We start from the raw sequence: 22,558 nt of genomic DNA, 5'->3' as shown, positions 1-22,558 counted from the left end.
TTTCAATGGTTCTCAGAAGAATTGAAATGGATTCTCCTTTAATGAAATACCCTCGGACCCCGCTATTCGCAGGGGATACTTTCCTGGAAAATCAGCGAATAGCAAAACCGCGAAATCAGCGAATAGCTAGGCATTGTTTCAATGGAAGGGGGGGGGGGGGGGGGGTTGGTTCCTGATTCGTGAATATCCACGAATAGAGAGGACCCAACCGCAAATGGCGAGGCAAATCCAGAGAATGTCGACGATAATCTGAGGTCGATGAAAGTCCCGCAGATGGCGAAGCAAATCCCGCGAATGTCGACGATAATCTGAGGTCGATGAAAATACCGCAGATGGCGAGGCTTCAATGCCCCTGAAAAACCACGAATTCGGGGAACACGGCCACGAATAGAAAAAAAACCGTGAATTCGCGGGACACTTTTTCGCAAGTAGAGAAACGGGTCGCATTTTATCACCCGTGAATAGCGAGGTCCAACAGTATTTTGAAAATGATGGGCCAAGCCAGCAATGCCCAGCTATGGATTTTCTTATCATATTTAGAACACTACAACTATCAGACTATCAAAATTATCAAAATTGGAACTATCAGAAGCATCCATAGGAACACTCCAACATTTTTTGGTTTGTTTGTTTTTTGTATACAAGATCGAGGCTCGTGTAAGAGCTAACATTAATGACAAAAAAACAAACGGACACATAAGACGAAATAAAGGGAGCGGGAGACAAGATGGGGAGAGAGGGGGAAGCACACAAGTACAACATGAGAGCAGGGACATCGGCAGATCTGTGGGAGGAAGAGGGCTTGATGGGGAGGAGGCGTGGGAAGGGGGGTGGGGGGTGGGAGAGGTAAGAAAACACATGGACACAGCTAGGACTTCCAGGAAAGAAGAAACGATCAAGGTTTTGGATGGGGGAAGATAAGAGATGGTGGTGAACAGCTGTTTTAAAGACCTGGAGGGATGAGTGGGATTGAAGAGAGTTTGAGTAGGATTGAACATTATTTCAGCAATTAATGTGCAATTAATGTGCAAGTGGATTTAAATATGTGCTCAAGAATATTTATGCTCAACAATCTACAAATCTCAAACCATGAATATCTGTCGAATGACATCGAGTAACAGAGTGCGTTGTGAGCACCTTGGAATTGGTTATGTAACCAATAAAGCACAAAACACCTGTTTTACTGCAAAGGTGAATCCAGAAGCTACATCACAGGCGACATGCACGTTTCCATAGCGGCCGTGGCCCAGAAGCTTGCTGACTTTCTCCCATTCCTTACCCAGTCTGTATGCTCCATTCACCACCACCAACCTCTGTCAAGGATACACAAAGAGCACGTGGAAACCAGGAACCACCAAACACTGCATCATCAAATGCGGCACAAAATGTTTCAACACTGCATTGTTGTTTGTTTCAACACTGTTGCAACACTGCAAAAATGTGCCGCATTGTTTCAACACTTTGTGCCGCCCCCAAACACACATTGGCATGACAACACTTTACCTTATGAAGCAACACGCCCTCACAGACAGCTTGTCCACTCATTCCTTTCCCCTCGTCTGGGGACTCCTTCAGCTCAGTCCAGCATACCGCCATCTTTCTAATGTGGTGAGGCATTCCTGAAAACACCATACCTCGCCTTATTTCCTGATTGCTGTCCTCGTCTTTCTCGTGTGGTGCCTCCTCTCTGAAGACTTCATCTTCATCTCTTCCCACTCCCTCACTGTTGCCTACTTCATGTGGCCTCAAACTGCCAATGTTATCCCAAAGTGGATGGTTGGTAGACAAATATCTATTAGGGAGGGGAAGGCTAACATTGGGAAAACCAGCTGAAGACAATGGGAGGCTATAGCACAACCCCTGTTGCTGGAGAGCCTGCCTAACATGATATGAAGGGTGAAGAGAAGGGTGGTCCATCAGTGTTATTTTTTCTGAAATATTCTCCATGCTGCGTTTTGGCCAAATAATTGGGCTGGTAAATGAACCTATATCTTTAAGGTCACATGGTAAGGGTTGAGTGGTTGTGTTTGAGGAATGCTCCATGTCATGGTGTTCATTTGGGAAAAACATCTCTGGAAGGTTTTTCTCCTCATGCTCATCACCGTTACTGAAATATTTCAGTATGGCTTCCCGGTTATGGTCACGGATGAGTAAACTCTGCTCCAGAAATTCCTCGTTGCACTCATTGCTCTGCTCCTTCTGTCCAAATTTTATTTGGATCTCCATGTCTCCATTGGTTAAAAATAATCTGCAGAGGTCGGACAACAACTGCTTCAGCCATGTAACCGGTGTCAAATTTTCGAGTGCTCGGTCTCGCCGCATCCTTGAGCACAACGGCACAGGGCAACTATTCTGCCGGCAAGTCGTCACATGGCTTCTAAGCAAGCAGCAGAGCTCAATGCAGATGTCACATGATTCACGTTGTTTGCAATGGAGAGCAAAATGCTCGAGGGGACCAAGGAGGAGCAGGCAGGAGGAGCAGTCACAGCAACTCCATGGCCAGCACTGATGCCCATGTGCAAAAGTCTGTACAAGGTGATGCTCCAGTGCAGAAGTCGACACTGGGGAGCTACCAGCGAGCCAGCCCTGGGAAGGGAAATGAGTCAAACAGCAAATGAGAAAACTTTAAAATGTAATCACAATAACAATGGTCCCTCAATACTCCTTTCCAGATTGAGAAATGCATTTACAGTCATTTAGTACACTCACAAACACCTCATTGCTCGCTCTAGCCAAATACTACAAAATTGTAATCTCTTGAAAGACTGAGGGTTGAAAAATAGCAGAGCCGGCCAGTGAAGGGAAATCTATATATCAAGCACGCACAAGTGGTAGGAGTAAGGGCAAGAATGAGAGAATCAAAATTCAGAAAAGGAATCCAAGGGAGGATGAGAAGCAAGACATATGAGGGTATAAGGAAACTTGGGAGGAGTGGGGAGTATGTTTGGGAAGAGATAGGAGGAACAGGATGTAAGAGAAGGGGTTATGTATGGAGCACAGATTGATGGCAAAAGGGGATGGGAAGGGAAAAATTATGGATGACTTGCACATGCAGTAAATGATCAAAACAAACAAACAAACAAAAACTTAATTTTTCACCGACCCCATGACGATTCTCATTTCTACTTGAATTTCCTTTGGCTTCTGGTCCACCAACATCTGCCCCCCTGCTTGCCCATGTCCCCCCCCCCCCCCCCCTCCCACCCCACTGCTCATACAGCGCCGTGTTTATCCATGCATTCAACAAGCGATCTTATCTCCCATTCTATCATCTCTATCTTTGTTCGTCAAAGTTGGGAGTTTGGAATCAAAAAAGCAGATACCCCTCCACCCCAGCCCCTCAAGGCTTCAGGTCCCTCCTTTATGCATACCGCCCCACCCCACTCTATCAATGCTTCCCTTCACCCCACCCTCCACCATCAAACATTCCCCTAATCCCACAAACTAAAAACTAAAACCCTCACCTGCTCCCCACACAATCAAACCTTCCACTCTCATCCCCCCCCCCCCCCCCTCAAAATCCTCATCTTCCCCCACAAACCACCATCCTGCAACCTCCAAAAACCTCCAACTTCCCCCCTCCCCCCACCCACCCATTCCTAACTAAGTGGACCTCAACAAAATGCGAGGTCCCCACTCTAACCTGACAGACTTCTCAATCCAGGCCGCTGCTGATTAACCAGATATCTTGTGTATAACAGAATCGTTCCTCCCAAAAGATGTTCCACCCACTCGCCCCAACTCTCTTATCCTCGTACGTGGCGATTTAGATTGTCAACATTCAACTTGGCTTGGTGTTGGTACCTCTCTCACCAGCCATGGCACTTCAGCAAAGGGCTTCTGTGACTCCATGGGACTGATCTGTGAACTTTCCAACCCCGATTTTTCCCAATTGTAAATCCTCCCTTTCAGACTTGGTGATTATTAACATTCCGCAAATGTCTCCTGCTCTTCCTCTGCTCCAATTAGTTCATCTGATCATATGCTTGTGAAAGTCAACATCTCAGACTATTCTCAGAGAGCTGCCTCGATGCCGGCAAGTTTGGTAGGTCACTCAGGCAGATTGGCATGGACTGCAAGAAGCCATCTCTCTTCAGGACTGGTCTCCCATATCTACTGCCCCTGATGTTTACTCAGCCTAGGAATTCTTCCACAGAAACCTGCTCTCTCAGGCACAGATTTATCCCATCTCATCTTCAATTATCCTACCCTTCTTCCCACCAATGGTACACTGAATCCTATGGTGAGGTAGTTGCACAAGAACTTACCCTCTCTTCCTGGAAGGCTAATCCGACCAAAGCTGTTCACCACCATCTCAAATCATCCCCTTCCAAAACCATGAACTTGGCTATGCATACAAAAGAAAAAAAAAAGAAAAAAGAATGAGGCAGGGAATCCCAGGATGGGATTTCTCTGAATCTCTGCCAAACACCCACCCCCACAGGAGAATAATACCGCTTCCCTCTGGCAAGGTCAGTAAAGTGAACTCGCACTACGCCACATTTGCAGTGCAAAATTGCAAGTAATCTCCACAGCTGACTTGTAATACCCTCTGTTGCCACCATCGAGTGGCGCTATACGCTACACCGCGGTCGATGACAAACAAGCATAGTGTTTTCGGCTTCACGCACCTACTATGTTTTTCCCGATTATTATAAAGTCATCACGCAGACATATTTCACGATTTGTAATTTTTTGCAAAAGTATTTGGGAACATTTTATATCTGGAGGGGGCGGGGGTGGGATAGGGATTGGGGGGGAGGAATTGCAAATCACAAAAACCATAGTGATGACCAGGCAAGTCTAGCCCCTGCAAATTGTTGGTTCTAGATGCTATTTGCTGTAGTGCATTCTGAGCATTTAATCTGACCGCCTTCGCCATATTTCTTTGAAATCAATTAACTAATAAAAGGGGATGCATTTAATTTCAAGCTTGTTCTTGGGGCCAAAATTTATTATTGCACTCAAAAACCAGATGTAAACATGCCTTTCATACTTTTATTGTTACTTCTACTTTTCATCCTAATTCTTCAAGATCCACAAAACCCCTCCCTCCGCCGCCCCAAAATTCAGAGTGGTAGGTCCATAGATAAGCTGGGCAGGGGGCTCCTCCTTCTAACTCCCCCGTTTCTTTGTCTTTCTTTCCCTCTTCTTTATATTCTGAAGTCGTTGTTAACACAATAAATTCGTTTGCATTAGGATCAAGTGTAAATAAAGAGGATCGAGTGTAACCGAAAGTGACAGACCGTACTGCATTTGCTCGCGTACCAGAGTTGCATTGTTGACACGGAGACTGCCATGTTGTTAAACGGTGCCAAGAACTCGATTCCGTTGGAGCGCTTTGAATCAAGCAAGCCACTTAATAAGCTGCTTGCTCACGGAACACACCCCTCGTGTTGCTATAGCGCAGACCTAATGGGCCGAATGGCCTCCTCCTGCGTTGGATTTCCTTGCTAAATACGTAGATAACCAGAATGGTACTCTTCGACATTGTGACGTCGACCGATATGCCTCCTCCCACATTTAAATCCCTTCAGCTGTTCTGAGGTATCACATTTTTACCTCACATGACCTTTGACCTTTGATGCAGAAATCGAATCAGTTCAGCTATTCATGATAATATATACTTGTACCAAGTTAGTTAGGGTTAGGGAGCTGTTTCAGGGCTGATTGGGAGCTTGGTGACACATGTGTTGATCAATCATCTGCAAAATCTTGGCATTGAGGGAGTCAAGTGGGCAGATGGGATTAAACAATATTAGCCGAATACTGGGGAGACTTCTTTCATACCATAACTTAGAGTAGTTTTAGTGACTATTTAAAACTGCATTCTAGTTAGGAAGAAAACACTATCAGTTAAATATATAACTAAATAAACTAAAACGGCACTCAGTAGAGCGCATACCTCCACCAGGCTGAACAGTTCAGTTTTGTATTCCACAGATAGGCTAGATCTAGATCGGGATCTTCAACAAAATAGAATAAATTCTTCCTCGTCACACACCCAACCTGTCCACAAAATTTCGTCCGATTTTGTTCACATCTTTGAGATATCATTCCACACATCATTTTGACGCATTCACTCAATGGTGAAGAATCACAAATAATTATAGCATCAAGATCCAGATCGGGATCTTCACCAAAATCGAATATCCTTGTTACACACCCAACCTCTTCAGCAAATTTCGTCGGAAGCCATCCACAACTTTTTTGAGATATCCTGTTCACAGTCAAACAAACAGACAAACCACTGTGAAAGGGGTGAAAACAAAACCATTGTCCTCCTTCGGTGGTGGAGGTAATAACGGGAGCAATACAACATTTAATCAGAAGCACCAACTGGCACTGAATGGAGAATAACTAGTGAACAACAAATCTACTTTGTATTTTCTTACCAGGACATTGGTTCTCTCAGGGATGAGAGAGACCGAACTCCCACAACCCGTCTCGCTGCAAACAACAGCCATGGCTGCCAGGGGAGTGCACACCAGGTGTGAAGGATGAACCCTGTACAAGACACCAAACATATAGGGTCCTCAGCAGAGGGCAGGTGCAGGTCTGCACTGACCGATAACACACTTTTGACTCCACGGAAGGCACAGCTGCCAATGAAGTCAAACAGAGAAATGGGAGAAAATGAGCAAGTCCTAAAACATTCCATTAAAGTGTTGAGATTTTGTGGCTGTCCATAGACCTTATAAATAAATACTAAATGCAAGTTATCTTACAAGGAACTTCAATGGTTGTGCCTCTCATGGTTTTGTCCCTACCAGGTGCCTGTAGGGTACACATTGTCCCCCAGTAACCCTCTTCTTGGTAAGCTCCCAAAATCCAGGATCACTGCGCACCTCCTCCACTCAATTGTTCCTCTTTTCTCTCATCTGCGAAATCAACTTCTCAGTTTGTTCAATCCCATTCTTCCATGCAGAGCTTCAAGAACACAGGCTGTGCACCACTACTTCAGGTCATCCCCCATCCGTACTCACGATTTCTTTAACCCAAATGACCCCATTCCCAAGCGCACTCCCTTTTCCAGATTATTATGATCGATTCCCCCCCCCCCCCCCCCGCCTTTCTCTCACTCCTTTTAATTTGTCAGTTGGTTTGTTACCTCCGCCACCGAAGATGGATGGAGGTTACGTTTTCACCCCTGTCTGTTGGTTTGTGAACAAGATATTAAAAAATTATGGACAGATTCGGCCAAAATTTGGTGGACAGGATGGGTGTGTGACGAGGAAGAATAGATTCAATTTTAGTGAAGATTTGATTGCGGTTCCAGATACGATTTTTTTTTAATTTCCAGGTGATTCTTCACCAGAGTGACAGGGCCAAAAACGATATACAACATGACATTTCAAAACCTTGTGGATGAATTAGCCAAAACGAGGTGGATGAGTTGCTTCGGTGGCAAGAAGCAGCAGGTCCGGATCCAGATCTGACCTATCGATGGGATACAAACATAAACTGTTCAGCCTGGTGTAGGTATGCGCTCCACCGAGTGCCGTTCTCATTCTTTCCCATTTCAGCCCTGCTCTCCCATTACTCCTCTTCTTCTGTTTCATTTAGTTTGTGCACAGCATGTTCAACCGCCGCCTTTATCTCACTCTTCCTCTCGCTCTCCCTTCAACTCAGCTGTTGCTCTTTCCCACTTTCCATTTAAATACCTTCTCTTCCAAGAGCCTCGATCATGTATACAAAAATGCAGGCTATTCGTCCATCAAAGTCTGAGCTGCGATTGTCAACCGATGGTTGGTTGTCCATGCTCTCTCCTTTTTGCTGAGCATCACGCAAGCAAGCAGCACGGGCCATTTTAAAATGTTTGGTACGACTCGGCCGGGGTTTGAACCACCGACCTACCAGACTCAGCACAGACACTCGAACCTTCACACCACCGAGTCTGATCGGAAGCAAGACAGGGCATCTGAAATTTCACTTCCAAAGCCCACGGTGAACTTTCCTTAGCAGCTCCTTTGCATTTAAAGTAGTTTATGATGTCTGCGATTCGAACCTGTGGTCCCAGCATCCTGAACCAAACAATGCTGTTGATTTCTTCATCTCAGTTGTAATGTGCAGTGGGTGTTCTTTTCCAGTTGTGCACACACACACACACACACACACACACACACACACACACACACACACACACACACACACACACACACACACACACACACACACACACACACACACACACACACACACACACACACACACACACACACACACACACACACACACACACCTCCAAAAATCAGATTTTTAAATTTTTTTTTTTTTTTAAATACCCCAAAACCATAGGCCGAACAACCACTAATAAACACGCCCGTGGGTCACCATCATGCATGAAAAAGCGATCCGACACTGAAATCAGTCGCACTGGGGGCGCTTGTACACAGCAAAACTATTAGGCGCGAGTCAAAACGAAAGAAATGCAAACAGCTAATCACTGAACTCGCTCTCATGCTCGTTCATTACAACAACCACAACTACCATGGAGATCACGCTATCAATATACACAGCTTTTAGTTTTAGGCCTCATGACAAAAACGACGAATGAGTTCCACTAACTCACCCAGATCGATTCAATTTACACCGTGGCGTCAACCAGGTGCTACCACAAACAGCCGTGTCACTCCGAGCCCCCGACGGTGTCGAACTCCATGTCGAAACTGTAGCGACGAAAAAATAATAATTAAATAATTAAAAGGACCTCAAAATAGTCCGTTCAATTTCCGCAATCGCCGACGCCTTCCCTTGTTCGTTCGATTCCTTATTCTTTTCTCAATTTATTTCCCATCCATTGAATGACTCCTCGCTCGGGACTTGAGGTCTATATAGTCGAGAGTAAAATTGTATTTTTTGTAAAATTCAATAAATTACGAAATCACGTGCTTTAAACCCGCTGTAGATGACGGATATAATCGCATAACGAAACCCCGCCTCTTCAATTCGCCTCAGCCACGCCTCTTAATCTGTCATTATTCCACCTCTTTACGAAATGAGTAACACTTATTCATTCCGTTAGCTCCGCCTATTCCTTGTGTAAGCCACACCTCTAATACACACCTCTCTCGCAAATCCACCTTTGTTCAAACACACGAGCAGTTTTTCTTAAGCAATTTATTTCGGCAAATCGAGGCGTTACAGTAGCACAACATTATCCAAAAGTTGAGTGGAGATATATATATATATATATACAGTGGGGAGAACAAGTATTTGATACACTGCCGATTTTGCAGGTTTTCCCACTTACAAAGCACGTAAAGGTCTGTAATTTTTATCATAGGTACACTTCAACTGTGGAAGACGGAATCTAAAACAAAAATCCTGAAAATCACATTGTATGATTTTTAAGTAATTACTTTGCATTTTATTGCATGAAATAAGTATTTGATCACCTACCAACCAGTAAGAATTCCGGCTCTCACAGACCTGTTAGTTTTTTCTTTAAGAAGCCCTCCCATTCTCCACTCATTACCTGTATTAACTGCACCTGTTTGAACTCGTTATCTGCATAAAAGACGTCTCCAGACCGTCTCCGACCACAAAGACCGCAAAGACCGACCGCAAAGCCGTCTCCAGACCTGTCCACACTCAATCAGACTCCAACCTCTCCACAATGGGCAAGACCAGAGAGCTGTCTAAGGACATCAGGGACAAATTTGTAGACTTGCACAAGGCTGGGATGGGCTACAGGACAATAGGCAAGCAGCTTGGTGAGAAGGCAACAACTGTTGGCGCAATTATTAGAAAATGGAAGAAGTTCAAGATGACAGTCAATCTCCCTCGGTCTGGGGCTCCATGCAAGATCTCACCTCGTGGAGCCTCAATGATCATGAGAAAGGTGAGGGATCAGCCCAGAACTACACGGCAGGACCTGGTCAATGACCTGAAGAGAGCTGGGACCACAGTATCAAAGAAAACCATAAGTAACACACTACGCCGTCATGGATTAAAATCCTGCAGCGCACGCAAGGTCCCTCTGCTCAAGCCAGCGCATGTCCAGGCCCGTCTGAAGTTTGCCAATGACCATCTGGATGATCCAGAGGAGGAATGGGAGAAGGTCATGTGGTCTGATGAGACCAAAATAGAGCTTTTTGGTTTAAACTCCACTCGCCGTGTTTGGAGGAAGAAGAAGGATGAGTACAACCCCAAGAACACCATCCCAACCGTGAAGCATGGAGGTGGAAACATCATTCTTTGGGGATGCTTTTCTGCAAAGGGGACAGGACGACTGCACCGTATTGAGGGGAGGATGGATGGGGCCATGTATCGCGAGATCTTGGCCAACAATCTCCTTCCCTCAATAAGAGCATTGAAGATGGGGCGTGGCTGGGTCTTCCAGCATGACAACGACCCGAAACACACAGCCAGGGCAACTAAGGAGTGGCTCCGTACGAAGCATCTCAAGGTCCTGGAGTGGCCTAGCCAGTCTCCAGACCTGAACCCAATAGAAAATCTTTGGAGGGAGCTGAAAGTCTGTGTTGCGCAGCGACAGCCCCGAAACCTGAAGGATCTGGTGAAGATCTGTATGGAGGAGTGGGCCAAAATCCCTGCTGCAGTGTGTGCAAACCTGGTTAAGAACTACAGGAAACGTCTGATCTCTGTAATTGCAAACAAAGGTTTCTGTACCAAATATTAAGTTCTGTTTTTCTGATGTATCAAATACTTATTTCATGCAATAAAATGCAAATTAATTACTTAAATATCATACAATGTGATTTTCAGGATTTTTGTTTTAGATTCCGTCTTCCACAGTTGAAGTGTACCTATGATAAAAATTACAGACCTTGTCGTGCTTTGTAAGTGGGAAAACCTGCAAAATCGGCAGTGTATCAAATACTTGTTCTCCCCACTGTACATATATATATATATATATATATATATATATATATATATATATATATATATATATATATATATATATATATATATATATATATATATATATATATATATATATATATATATATGTATATATATTGTGGATATGAGAATTGTGTTTTTTTTAATGTTATTCCATATACAATCACGTAGCAAATCATAGATTTCCTCCTTGTTCAGTAGTTATCTCCTTATTATGTGTACTAGATTAAGGCTGTGTCTTCCATTAATTAACACTCCATTGCACCGAATTCAAATAAGGTAGATTCCCTTCACATTCCCCTTTCGTCAATTGCCAACTGCATTGGGCGGTTTGCTGCATTCCGCTGCTGCTGTGGGGTTGTGGTTTTTTGCTGCAAGACTCCATTAGCCACGAGGTCATCTCGGAGCAGAAGGTGGGAGGAGTCGGCCCAGCGCCGGGAACAAGGCGTGGCCTTGCAAACGCCTCCTCTAGGGGCGGGATCGGTGAGCCCTCGCGACCAATCAGGGCCGAGGCGAGCTCACCGATGGGCGTGTCCTGGAGGCCGGTGGCTTGATCGCCCGAGGCGATATATAAGCGCGCGCGGAAGCCTTTGGAGGAGTCCTGAGAGTTGCGAGACGGGAGATCCGGCAAAGAGACAGCAAGCCATAAGTGAGAGGAAGAGACAGCAAGCCTTGTGAAGAAAGAGACAGCAAGCCTTGTGAAGAGAGAGACGTGCAACCTGCGGGAGTACGAGTGAGGGAGACGCTGTTGCCAACCAGCCTTGCCGCAACGGGCTCTAACGCGTTGCTGGGAGCATCCCGGCGGTGTGAACCAGAGGGCGGAGAGCCAGCGGCTGCTCGCTCCCGGCCCGGTCGTCCTACCATCCCACCTGAACCTTCCTCTCCTTCCAGCGATTCAGCCCTATCATCATCCACCGTGTAAGTCTGATTGTTCGTCCGTCTTCTGTGTTGTCCTGGGGTTGTAAGTAAGACTGCCATAGTTAAGTTAATTTGCACTGTGTCCTTCTGGTCCGTCCCTCTTTCTGCATTATTTTATTATCCTTCCCTCTTCCTTGGTTTCTTTGATTGTGTAAATAGTAGTAAATAAATCATATTCGTATTTCCTACCTTTGTTCTGCTTCTTCTTCACATCCGTGTCGTCTTAGTGATTTCCTTCATTGAATACCTGTGGCACGATTTGGCCAACATTCAAGGATCGGGTCTAGTTTCTGTTAATAGTTCGTGCTGCAGTTGCCAAAACCGCTTGGCAATTAACATCTGTCCGCGGTACGAACGGGGCTGTGCACCGGCCTTTCCGGAGGGTGCTGGGCAGCGTCAGGGACCACGTCGGTCAGTTATAGAGGAGGGGATTAATCCCCCCCTCTAAGGGGAACAGAGGCCGACGTTGGGTTCCATAACAATTGGTGTCGGGAGCGAGATTCGGACCTGAAGCGCTTAGCGCGCTCAAAATTACGAGTGGCCCAAAATTTGTTTTATAAAATCTTAAATTTGAAAATCGTGCCATGGATGGTCAAGGCGACGGGATGCTGTTGGGGGAATTAGAGGGTATAGAGTCGACCCAGGACCTCGGGGAAATGTATGTGGGAGAAATGGAGGAGGAGAACAATGAGGGGGTGGTTGAGGAGGTATCAGGCGCACAAAATGGTGCCTTCGCGCACGTGGTAGCAGCGGCACCAAATATAGCCGCGCCCGTGACCGTAGCAGCACCGGTGGATTTAAACCTTTTTATGGTGCAAATGGAGGCTCTTATGGCCAAGAATAGTGAGCGATTGGAAAGCAGAATGATGGGAGCAATGAGGGACGGAGCAAGGGGTACCAGTGAACGTTTAGACAGCAAATTTGAGGGGTTAGACAATAATTTTAAGGGGTTGGACAATAAATTTGAGGGGTTAGACAACGGGATAAAAGAGGTAAAGAATGGGTTAACGGGGTTGGAAAATAGAATGGCTGCCCAGGAGAACCAGATGGAAGGGATGAAGAATGGGTTAGGGGGGGTTAGAAAACACAATGGACGGCAAATTGAGGGAAATAGGGGAGCAATCCGCCCGGGAAATTAAACGAATGGGAGAACAAATAGAGGAGGTGAAAATCGGGTTGGAAGGTGAAATGGATGCTCAGAAGAATGAATTGGAACAGATGAGGGCGGCATCTACTAAAGAGATGGAGGAGATGGGGGAGGAGATAAGACGAGGTGTAAGCGAGGATGTCTCGGGGGTACGCGAGGAGGTAAAGCGAGGTGAGAAGCGTATGGAGAAAGAGGTGAGAAGTAGTATGGCTAGGTTACAGGGGGGCATAGAAGATCTGACAAGGGGAGTGGAGCAGCTGACGGTGGGACAAAAGGAACTAGTGGAGCAGGTGGAAAAGAACACTGCGGTACTAGGAGGGTTGAAAGCGACACAAAAAGAAATCAAAAATGGAATTAATATCGACGAAGAGGGAATGGCGGATGGTACGTGAGGGGTTGACAAATCGTTTGGACGAGGTGACAGAGGCAATGGAGACAAAGGACCGGGAGGTGGGGACGCATATAGAAACGGTCAAGGTGGCCTTAGAGGACAAAATTGAGGAGACGCACCAGGAAATAAAAGAGGTGAAGCAAAAGTTAGAGGATGTGGAAGAGGGGGTGAGTGAAATTAAGAAGAGACGGAGGGAAACTCAGAGGGAGATAAGGGAGGAGGTGATGGAATATGTGCAAGGTCGGTGCTCAAATCGTGATGGTGTGCTCACTGGCCAAATAAAGAGTTTGCAGGTGGCGGAGGAGGAGCGGAGACGAGGTGTCGAGGTGAGTGGCGATATACTCGGAAATGTATATGGTGTGAGGGGAGATTCAGTCGGATTGGGGGTTGGTTTGGACCCGGGTGTTCATGAGAGGCCGCTGGTAAAGTGTGCGACAGGTACAGAGTGTGAAGGAGGAGGTGTGCGAGGATGTCCGACTATGGGGTGTGTAAGGAAAAAGTGTGCGCCGAGGAGTGAGTGTGCTGGCGAGAGTGAGTTGGTCGTAGCGCATGTGCGGTCGTAGCGCATGTGCGCATGGAAGCGCGTGATGGGGAGTGTTACAGGGGGTGTAACGAAAGAGTGCACACCTGTGGTGAGTGTTACGGAGGACGTAATGGGAGAGTGTGCACGAGAGAGAGGTGTGTAACAGAGGAGTGCGTGAGTACAGAGTGTGCTGTCAAGAGTAAGGGTGAATGCGTGACCGAGTGTGGTGGTGAAAGTAGTGAGAGTGACACAGAGCACGAGTTGGTTGTAGCAGGTGAGGGAGGATGCACACCTGGAATGGAAGGATGCACACCTGGGATGAAAGGATGCACACCTGGAGTGGTCGAGCGGGTGTGGGAATGCACACTGGAGTTAGTAGTGAGGCACATGATTGGGTGTGCAGGTGAGTGCATACCCGTGGTTGTCACAGAGGATGTGACCGAGGAGTGGGCGCGAAGAGGTGTGTTGGTGAGGTGTACGAACGACGAGTGTGTGTCAAGGTGTGCGGTGGTCAGGTGTGTGACAAAGTCTGTGAGCGGAATGAGTGTACCTGGGTGTGTAAGAGAAGGTGCAATGACGGAGAGCATGGAGACAGCTGGATGTGTGAGCAAGGAACGGAACGCGGGGTGTGAACATGCAAGTGGAGCATCGACGCTAAACGGGATAGCGGTTATGCCTAGGTCACACATAGGCGGATATTTTGGCGACTACCGGCGACTGCCGGCGATCAAGATTTTTCGGCGACTACTGGCGATGTCGGGTGGTAATGTGACAGACCATCAATATCAGGCGGCAGTATGGCGACTGCAGGCGGCCACATTGCGCCTGCATTGCGACGACGCCCCGAGTGGGATGGCGACTGTTGAAGATCGATGACGACTGCATTGCGGATGCACGGCGGCAGCGTGGCGACAGTCTGGCGGCTAGATTACGACCGATGGCGGATCGCGGCGACTGCATTGGGGCCGGGTGGCGGTTTACTCCGACGTCCGCAAGACTGCAATAAGACCGCCGGCGATTGGAGACAATTCACACAACTTTTTAAATCTTTATCTCTCTATTTTACATTTCACTTTATTCATTTCAATGATGTATGACATGAAGCATAAAGATGTTTGATGTACAATAAGAAAGTTAATAAAGATGTATCATTGTAATGTAATAATCAAACTTTTCTGCAGGGAGAGAGAATGGAAATAAAGTCCAACAAATTATTTCCACTGGTCCCAAGTCCCATAAATAAAGTTTCCAAAGGACCAAAGTCCCAAAAATAAAGTTCCCAAAAGTCCCAAGTCCAAACAATAAAGCCATATCCTTGTCGGCACCACAGGACCTCACTCCACGGAGACCCTCACACCATCCTGTCTTGCCATGGAATCGTGGTATGTCGTAATGCAGTCGCCAGGCAGTCGTAACTCGGCCGCCACTAGTCCTACTGCTGTCGTCGTCAGTCTCCCATAGCCGCAGGGGAGACGTGGCAGTTCTTCTGTAGTCGATATGCAGCCGCAACAGTGTCGGCCCATAGTCGGGAAGATGCCGCAGGAAGGCCGTATGGCATTCGCATCTCTGCCATGCTACCTGGTGGGGCGATTGCGGAAGACTATGAGCGACTGGGTTGCGGCCGCTTTACGCTCTTATTACGGATACCGACGACAGCATGGCGGTTCCATCATGACAGCATGGCAGATTTTTTTCCATTGCGACTGAGCGCGCCGTTTTTAAACATTTTAAAAACTTTTTGGCCCCTTTGCGACTCTTGCCGACTGCAGGTGACCTGGGGAGGATAACCACGACTACAGGCGACCGTCCATTACGGTTTCATTATGATTGTCGGCGGATGGTGGCGATTTCTTCAGTCGCCAGTAGTCGCCGACAAATCCGCCTATGTGTGACCTAGGCATTAGATCGACTTGTAGCCGGAGCGAGCCCTCGGTTCGTGCCGGGCTTCGTGTGCCACGGGAACCAGCGGGGATCGTAACCACGGCGGTTTCGAAAGAAACCGCCGTACGCGATCCACGCCGGGCCGCGCGCTGAACAGCCGCGTCCGTGCTCCGCTTGGCGGAACGGGTGGCCCGGTAAGAAGGGTCGGGACGGCGACCCCTTTTGGTTGCGGCGTTCTGGCAAGGCGAGATCGGGTCATCAGGCGGGAGACCGGACGGCTCCGCGCCGAGGTGGACCTTGGGATCTCGGCCCGAGTAAACCTCCTTCCCTGCACCGAATGCCGGACGGATCCAACCGCCGGCACCGAACAACCCGCATTCATTGCTCGGCTTTGCGAAGCCGAGCTTTGGAGATGAATTGGCGCACCGAGAGGCTCCAGTGAGTAGACTGTGATGATGATAGTGTTTTGGACCCGAAATTGGGATAGGGAATTTGTGATTGAAATTTGATGACAAAATTGATAGTGATAGTCGGAGATGCCCGATGTGGGGGGATGGCAACTCTGCCATCCCACACAAGGGGGCAAAGGAGCAATAGTTTTATGGGGTTTATGGCAGTGAAAACTAGCCCGGGAGGGTTAGGATAAAATGCTAGGGACCTAGAGATGACCATAGGTAACGGTAAGGTTAGGTAGCAACAGTGGACAGGTAGTGGGGACATAGAGAGGGTAGTTGGATGATAATGACGAGGGAGCGCAATAATGTCAGGGGTGACGGGGAAGCGCGAGTTTCAGAGGGGAGTAGTCAGATTAGATGATGCCGTGTGTGTGTAAAAGTGTATTCGAAAGTGTATTGAGCAGTATACGAGTGAATAATTGATTGTGCATTGTATTGAATGATTGAGGGCGCCTGGGAGGAAGAAGGGTGCAGGTGGCACCAGGTGTGATTGCACCAGGTGTGCAAGTGAACAGGTGTATGGAGCGGGGTATGAGTGAGTAGTGGTGATTGTGTATTGTGTTGACCAAATGGTAAAGGGAGGAAGGAGGGTGCAGCGGGCACCAGGTGTAGGAGTGATTGCACAGGTGTGCAACTACAGGTGTATGGAGAATGGTTGTGTGGAATACATGGAGTATAGAATATATGGAGTGTGGAATGGATGGTTGTGGAGTGAGTATGGTGGAAACGGTGGAGTGGAGTGGATGGTGCGAAGGTGTGTATGGGGAGGATGGACCCCATCACGAATACCCGGGGAGGGTAGTTTAAGAGTTAGGTAGAGGGTACAGGTAAATTGTGGTTGGATATTGGCATCTGTGCCAATCGGTGGAAGAATGGTGTTTGGATGGGTGCATTGGTGATGTGGAAATGGCTGGGCGTGTGGCCTGTTAGTGTGTGTAGTTGGTTGAGCACTCCGCCACTGTTAGGATGTCGGCCAGGTGAGGCCGCAGGTAGGCTCTGGGAGCCATTAGAGTTGTGGATGGGGCCCGAGGATCCGGAGGACGGACCCGGGTAGCCCAGTGCCAGAGAGGGCACCGAGTGGGGAGAGCGCCAGAGGGCCTTCCCCAGGTAGATAGGTAGGGTTAAGGAGCAGGTAAGCTCGGAGGCAACTACAGTGGTGGAGGTGTGCAGGTGGGTAGACCTGCTGGGAGAGCCACACGACCCAGTCCTGAAATTGTGCAAAGGCACAGGGAGTTGAATCGGGGGAGTGAGACCCCAAATTGATGAAGCACCACAGTTTGTTCAATGGGAATTTGGTTCTTAAAACTGCATAGAGTAAGGATGGCCAATGGTTTGGCAGGGAAAGACCCCGGGTAGTGTAAAGTGTGTTAATGTCATTTAGAAGATAGTTAGGATTGAAATCTCCTCGCACCATCTACATCCACTCACCTGAGGTAACGACGGTGCTCCACACCATGCCATGGTTTGTTTTTATTATTTTGGTGCAAATGTTTGGAATGTGAGACGCATCATGACGTGGGTGTGAAATTGTGCTTTGTGTTCCATCTCTCCCTCCTTATGAGGATTGATGATGAATTGGTGATGGCAAATTTTGGTTAGAGGGATTGTGGGGACGAATTTGGTATAGGGGAAATATGGGGAAGACGTGACAGTAGTGACGAATTTGTAAATGTGTAGGTTTTTGTAAATACGGGGAGGGGCAAGGGGGGGTAGTGTAGGTCACATGTGGGGGGCGTACGGTAGGGACGAGCTTTCTCACTTCGCTCTCCGTACGCACCTCATCCTGCATTACCTTGTTTGATGTGTACCCTTGTGACCTTACCCCTCGCTCACCTGTCTTCTCCCCCCCCCACCCTTGTCTCCCACCCAAGGACTGTGCGCCACTGGGCGCCGAGGGGAGCGTGCGGGAGTCTGCCATTGTGTGCCCGAAACTCCCGCAACCAGCTGTCTGCATCGATGCACCACATATGGACCACATGTCTGTGGCTGAGCACCACTCATGGACCCTACAGGTTGGGGCATGGCCCCTCTGCTGGAACCAGCCATGATGGCCCGAGATCTTGCTGGCGGACCTGGGTAACATGGCACCTATGCCACACAGGTGAACCACACATAGTCGGCCCTGTGGGCCATAAATAAAAGGAACAATGGACATGGTTGTGCACTTTTATTATGTCCAAATAGGCCGCCAGCAAGAAGAACATGAAGAAAAGACAACTGGAAGAATAACAAATAGCCAGCAGAGGGAGCCGAAGAGCAAGACACCACCAGGGGTTTGTTGGTTTCTCTTTATTATTGAACTGTGGTGACTGTGCACCGATTGGTGCTTGTTGGTGCTTTGGTGCATTTCGGTGCTTTCTGGTGCGTCGATGCAGCACAGGCTGTCTCCCCCCCCCCTCCCCCCCCCCCAAAAAGAACAATCACAGGTCCTGGGTTGCGTTTTGTAAATACAAGTAGCGTCACTGTAAATAATGCTCCCCAATCGTTCATGTTGTAGTTTGAAGACAATTCCGCAATTCGGTTAGCTGTGGGCGTGAGTCTGTTAGGCAGGGTGCAATGGAGCAGCGGGACATATTTATTTATGTTTTAAAACTGTCACACTCAGGGTCAGGTTAAATGTAGAGGGAACTACACCTACGTGCCACACTAAAAGTAAAAGTAATAGGCCCGGGACGTGCCTAAGAGGAGGAGGGTGCAGTGTTGTGGATATGAGAATTGTGTTTTTTTTATTGTTGTTGTAAAATATCACCCTCCTTCCTCCATTTGTTGTGTATAAAGGTCAAAGGTCGTGCCCGTAGTTATTCCATATACAATCACGTAGCAAATCATAGATTTCCTCCTTGTTCAGTAGTTATCTCCTTATTATGTGTACTAGATTAAGGCTGTGTCTTCCATTAATTAACACTCCATTGCACCGAATTCAAATAAGGTAGATTCCCTTCACATTCCCCTTTCGTCAATTGCCAACTGCATTGGGCGGTTTGCTGCATTCCGCTGCTGCTATGGGGTTGTGGTTTTTCGCTGCAAGACTCCATTAGCCACGAGGTCATCTCGGAGCAGAAGGTGGGAGGAGTCGGCCCAGCGCCGGGAACAAGGCGTGGCCTTGCAAACGCCTCCTCTAGGGGCGGGATCGGTGAGCCCTCGCGACCAATCAGGGCCGAGGCAAGCTCACCGATGGGCGTGTCGTGGAGGCCGGCGGCTTGATCGCCCGAGGCGATATATAAGCGCGCGCGGAAGCCTTTGGAGGAGTCCTGAGAGTTGCGAGATGGGAGATCCGGCAAAGAGACAGCAAGCCATAAGTGAGAGGAAGAGACAGCAAGCCTTGTGAAGAAAGAGACAGCAAGCCATAAGTGAGAGGAAGAGACAGCAAGCCTTGTGAAGAAAGAGACAGCAAGCCTTGTGAAGAGAGAGACGTGCAACCTGCGGGAGTACGAGTGAGGGAGACGCTGTTGCCAACCAGCCTTGCCGCAACGGGCTCTAACGCGTTGCTGGGAGCATCCCGGCGGTGTGAACCAGAGGGCTGAGAGCCGGCCGCTGCTCGCTCCCGGCCCGGTCGTCCTACCATCCCACCTGAACCTTCCTCTCCTTCCAGCGATTCATCCCTATCATCATCCCCCATGTAAGTCTGATTGTTCGTCCGTCTTCTGTGTTGTCCTGGGGTTGTAAGTAAGACTGCCATAGTTAAGTTAATTTGCACTGTGTCCTTCTGGTCCGTCCCTCTTTCTGCATTATTTTATTATCATTCCTTCTTCCTTGGTTTCTTTGATTGTGTAAATAGTAATAAATATATCATATTCGTATTTCCTACCTTAGTTCTGCTTCTTCTTCACATCCATGTCATCTTAGTGATTTCCTTCATTGAATACCTGTGGCACGATTTGGCCAACGTTCAAGGATCGGGTCTAGTTTCTGTTAATAGTTCGTGCCGCGGTTGCCAAAACCGCTCGGCAATTAACATCTGTCCGCGGTACGAACGGGGCTGTGCACCGGCCTTTCCGGAGGTCGCTGGGCAGCGTCAGGGACCACGTCGGTCAGTTATAGAGGAGGGGATTAATCCCCCCTCTAAGGGGAACAGAGGCCGACGTTGGGTTCCGTAACAATATGTATATATATATATATATATATATACATATATATATATATATATATATATATATATATATATATATATATATACAGTATATATATATATATATATATATATATATATATATATATATATATATATATATATATATATACAGTATATATATATATATATATATATATCTATCTATATATATATATATATATATATATATATATATATATATATATATATATATATATATATATACATATATATATATATATATATATATATATATATATATATATATATATATATATATATATATATATATTGTTACGGTACGCGGATTAGATGTTAGTTTACCGAGCGGAGGTATAACCGCGGCCGAACAGTTGTTCCCCACTAAACCCGATTCACCCAACGTTGGCCGTATCGCGCCACAGCTACTCAATCTGGAAAACTCTAAAGCGACCGAATGCAAAGAGGAAGAAGACGTACAGAAGGGTAACGGGATTTATTATTTACACACACAAGCAAAAAGGAGCAGTCACGATTATTTACAGGGGCATGAGACGCAGGTGACACAGTGAAAATTACTAGCTTATACAGACTTAGTTACTACCCAGGACAGAACAAACAACGACGACTCACACGGGGAATTGCAGAGTGGATTGGCTGGAAGGAGGTGTGTGGCTGGAGGGGGAGGACAGCACGGAGCTGGCTGGATCTTGATCCCGCACGGGACGTCGGGCTGGACCTTGACGGCCGCTGATGCCACCGATCCTGTCGTGTGCGCGGGATCACGGATCGGGTCACGGGTCGGATCACGGGTCGGATCACGGTCGGAGCCGACGCGCTGGTGGGGGGTCTGGCGTGACGGGTTCTCTCCTCTCTCTTTTGTGGTCCAACCACTCTTTCTCCACCGACAACTCAACGCAACCAACGCAACCACTCAACGCAACCACTGACCACCCCTGACGACCAACTCAGCTCTGACCAAAACCACACACTCAGCTCTTGTCATGGACCTCTCTTTTCAGACTCAGAACTCATCCTTTCTCTCACTTCTCTCCAGCCCATCTCTTTGGGGGACACCCCACGGCGTGTTATATAGGCCCCGCCCCTCAACCTTTGCCAACCTCCCCCAAACGCTCTTCCTCCGCCCTCTCAAACCAAACCCCTCGTGCTCGGTTGGTTGTTCGGGGCTGGCTCACTCCTCCCCTCTATGACGAGGTGGAGACACGCCCTTCTTTCCCAACCCTGCCTCGTGGCCAATGGTGGTTGAAGAAAACCGCCCAAAATGCAGTTGGCCATTGAAATGAAATGAAAGGGGATCTACTCTTATTTCACTTGGTGCAATGGAGTATTTAAATTAATGGGAGACACAGCCTTACCCTAAGACACATAATAAGATATAAGCTACTGAACAAGGGTTTTATCGTGTCCTGCAATGTGGTGTTTATGGAATAACTACCGAGACGCCCTTTGACCTTCACACTACGGAGGTATTTACAAGGAATCATTACATTTTACAGAGGGTGATATTTACAACAATTTACTATACAATACAACACAATAAAAAAAACACAATCCTCATATCCGCAACACTGCACCCTCCTCCTCTTAGGCACTGCCCGGGCCTACAACTTTAATTTAGTGTGACACGTAGGTGTAGTTCCCTCTACTTTTAACCTGACCCTGAGTGCGACAGTTTAAAAACACAAATAAATGTGTCCCGCTGCTCCATTGCACCCTGCCTAACAGACTCACGCCCACAGTTAACCGAATTGCGGAATGGTCTTCAAACTACACACTGACGGTGGGGAGAATTATTTACAATTGACGCTACTTTTATTTACAAAACTAACCCAGGACCTGTAATTGTTCTTTCTGGGGGGGAGACAGTCTGCTCTGCATCAATGCACCATGAAAGCACCTATAACACACCAACACACCCTCAAGCACCAATCGGTGCAGTCACCACAGTTCAATGCATAAAAATAAACCAACAACCCCTAACCCTGCAGGTGATCTCTTGCTCTTCGGCTCCCTCTGCTGGCTATTATTATTTCTTCCAGTTGTTGTCATTTTCTTTGCTGGCGGCCTATTTGCAATAAAACTTGCCCAAACGTGTCCATTTTATTTATTTTATTTATGGCCCACAGGGCCGACTAGTGTGTTTCACCTGTGGGGCATCGGTGCCCTGTGGCCAAGGTCCGCCAGCAAGATTTCGGGCCCTCATGGCCGGTTCCACAAGAGGGGCCATGCCCCAACCCATGGGGTCCACCAGTGGTGCTCGGCCACA

General features: G+C 47.5%; 1 protein-coding gene across 6 annotated transcripts in view; it reads right to left on the bottom strand.

Moving 5' to 3' along the window:
* LOC137417443 (uncharacterized) overlaps positions 1-9,015 on the bottom strand; it is a 72,070-nt gene extending 63,055 nt beyond the window's left edge. For 2 of the 6 annotated variants that reach the window (XM_068103349.2, XM_068103348.2), the window contains exons 1-4: positions 8,573-8,750; positions 6,396-6,507; positions 1,504-2,586; positions 1,176-1,313 (exon numbers count right to left, since the gene is read on the bottom strand). In XM_068103349.2, the coding sequence (XP_067959450.2) occupies positions 1,176-1,313; positions 1,504-2,586; positions 6,396-6,467 (1,293 nt within the window). In that variant the 5' untranslated portion in view covers positions 6,468-6,507; positions 8,573-8,750. Of the gene's footprint in view, positions 1-1,175; positions 1,314-1,503; positions 2,587-6,395; positions 6,508-8,572; positions 8,751-8,892 lie in introns of those variants that run through there. The other 4 variants (XM_078782027.1, XM_068103347.2, XM_068103351.2 and 1 more) reach the window with 4 other exon arrangements.
* Positions 9,016-22,558: the final 13,543 nt, after the last annotated feature.

The sequence above is a fragment of the Myxine glutinosa genome, chromosome 7, assembly GCF_964187855.1.
Source record: "Myxine glutinosa chromosome 7, kmMyxGlut1.1, whole genome shotgun sequence".
NCBI classification, from domain to species: Eukaryota; Metazoa; Chordata; class Myxini; order Myxiniformes; family Myxinidae; genus Myxine; species Myxine glutinosa.
This window is presented reverse-complemented; position numbering and strand designations above follow the sequence as displayed.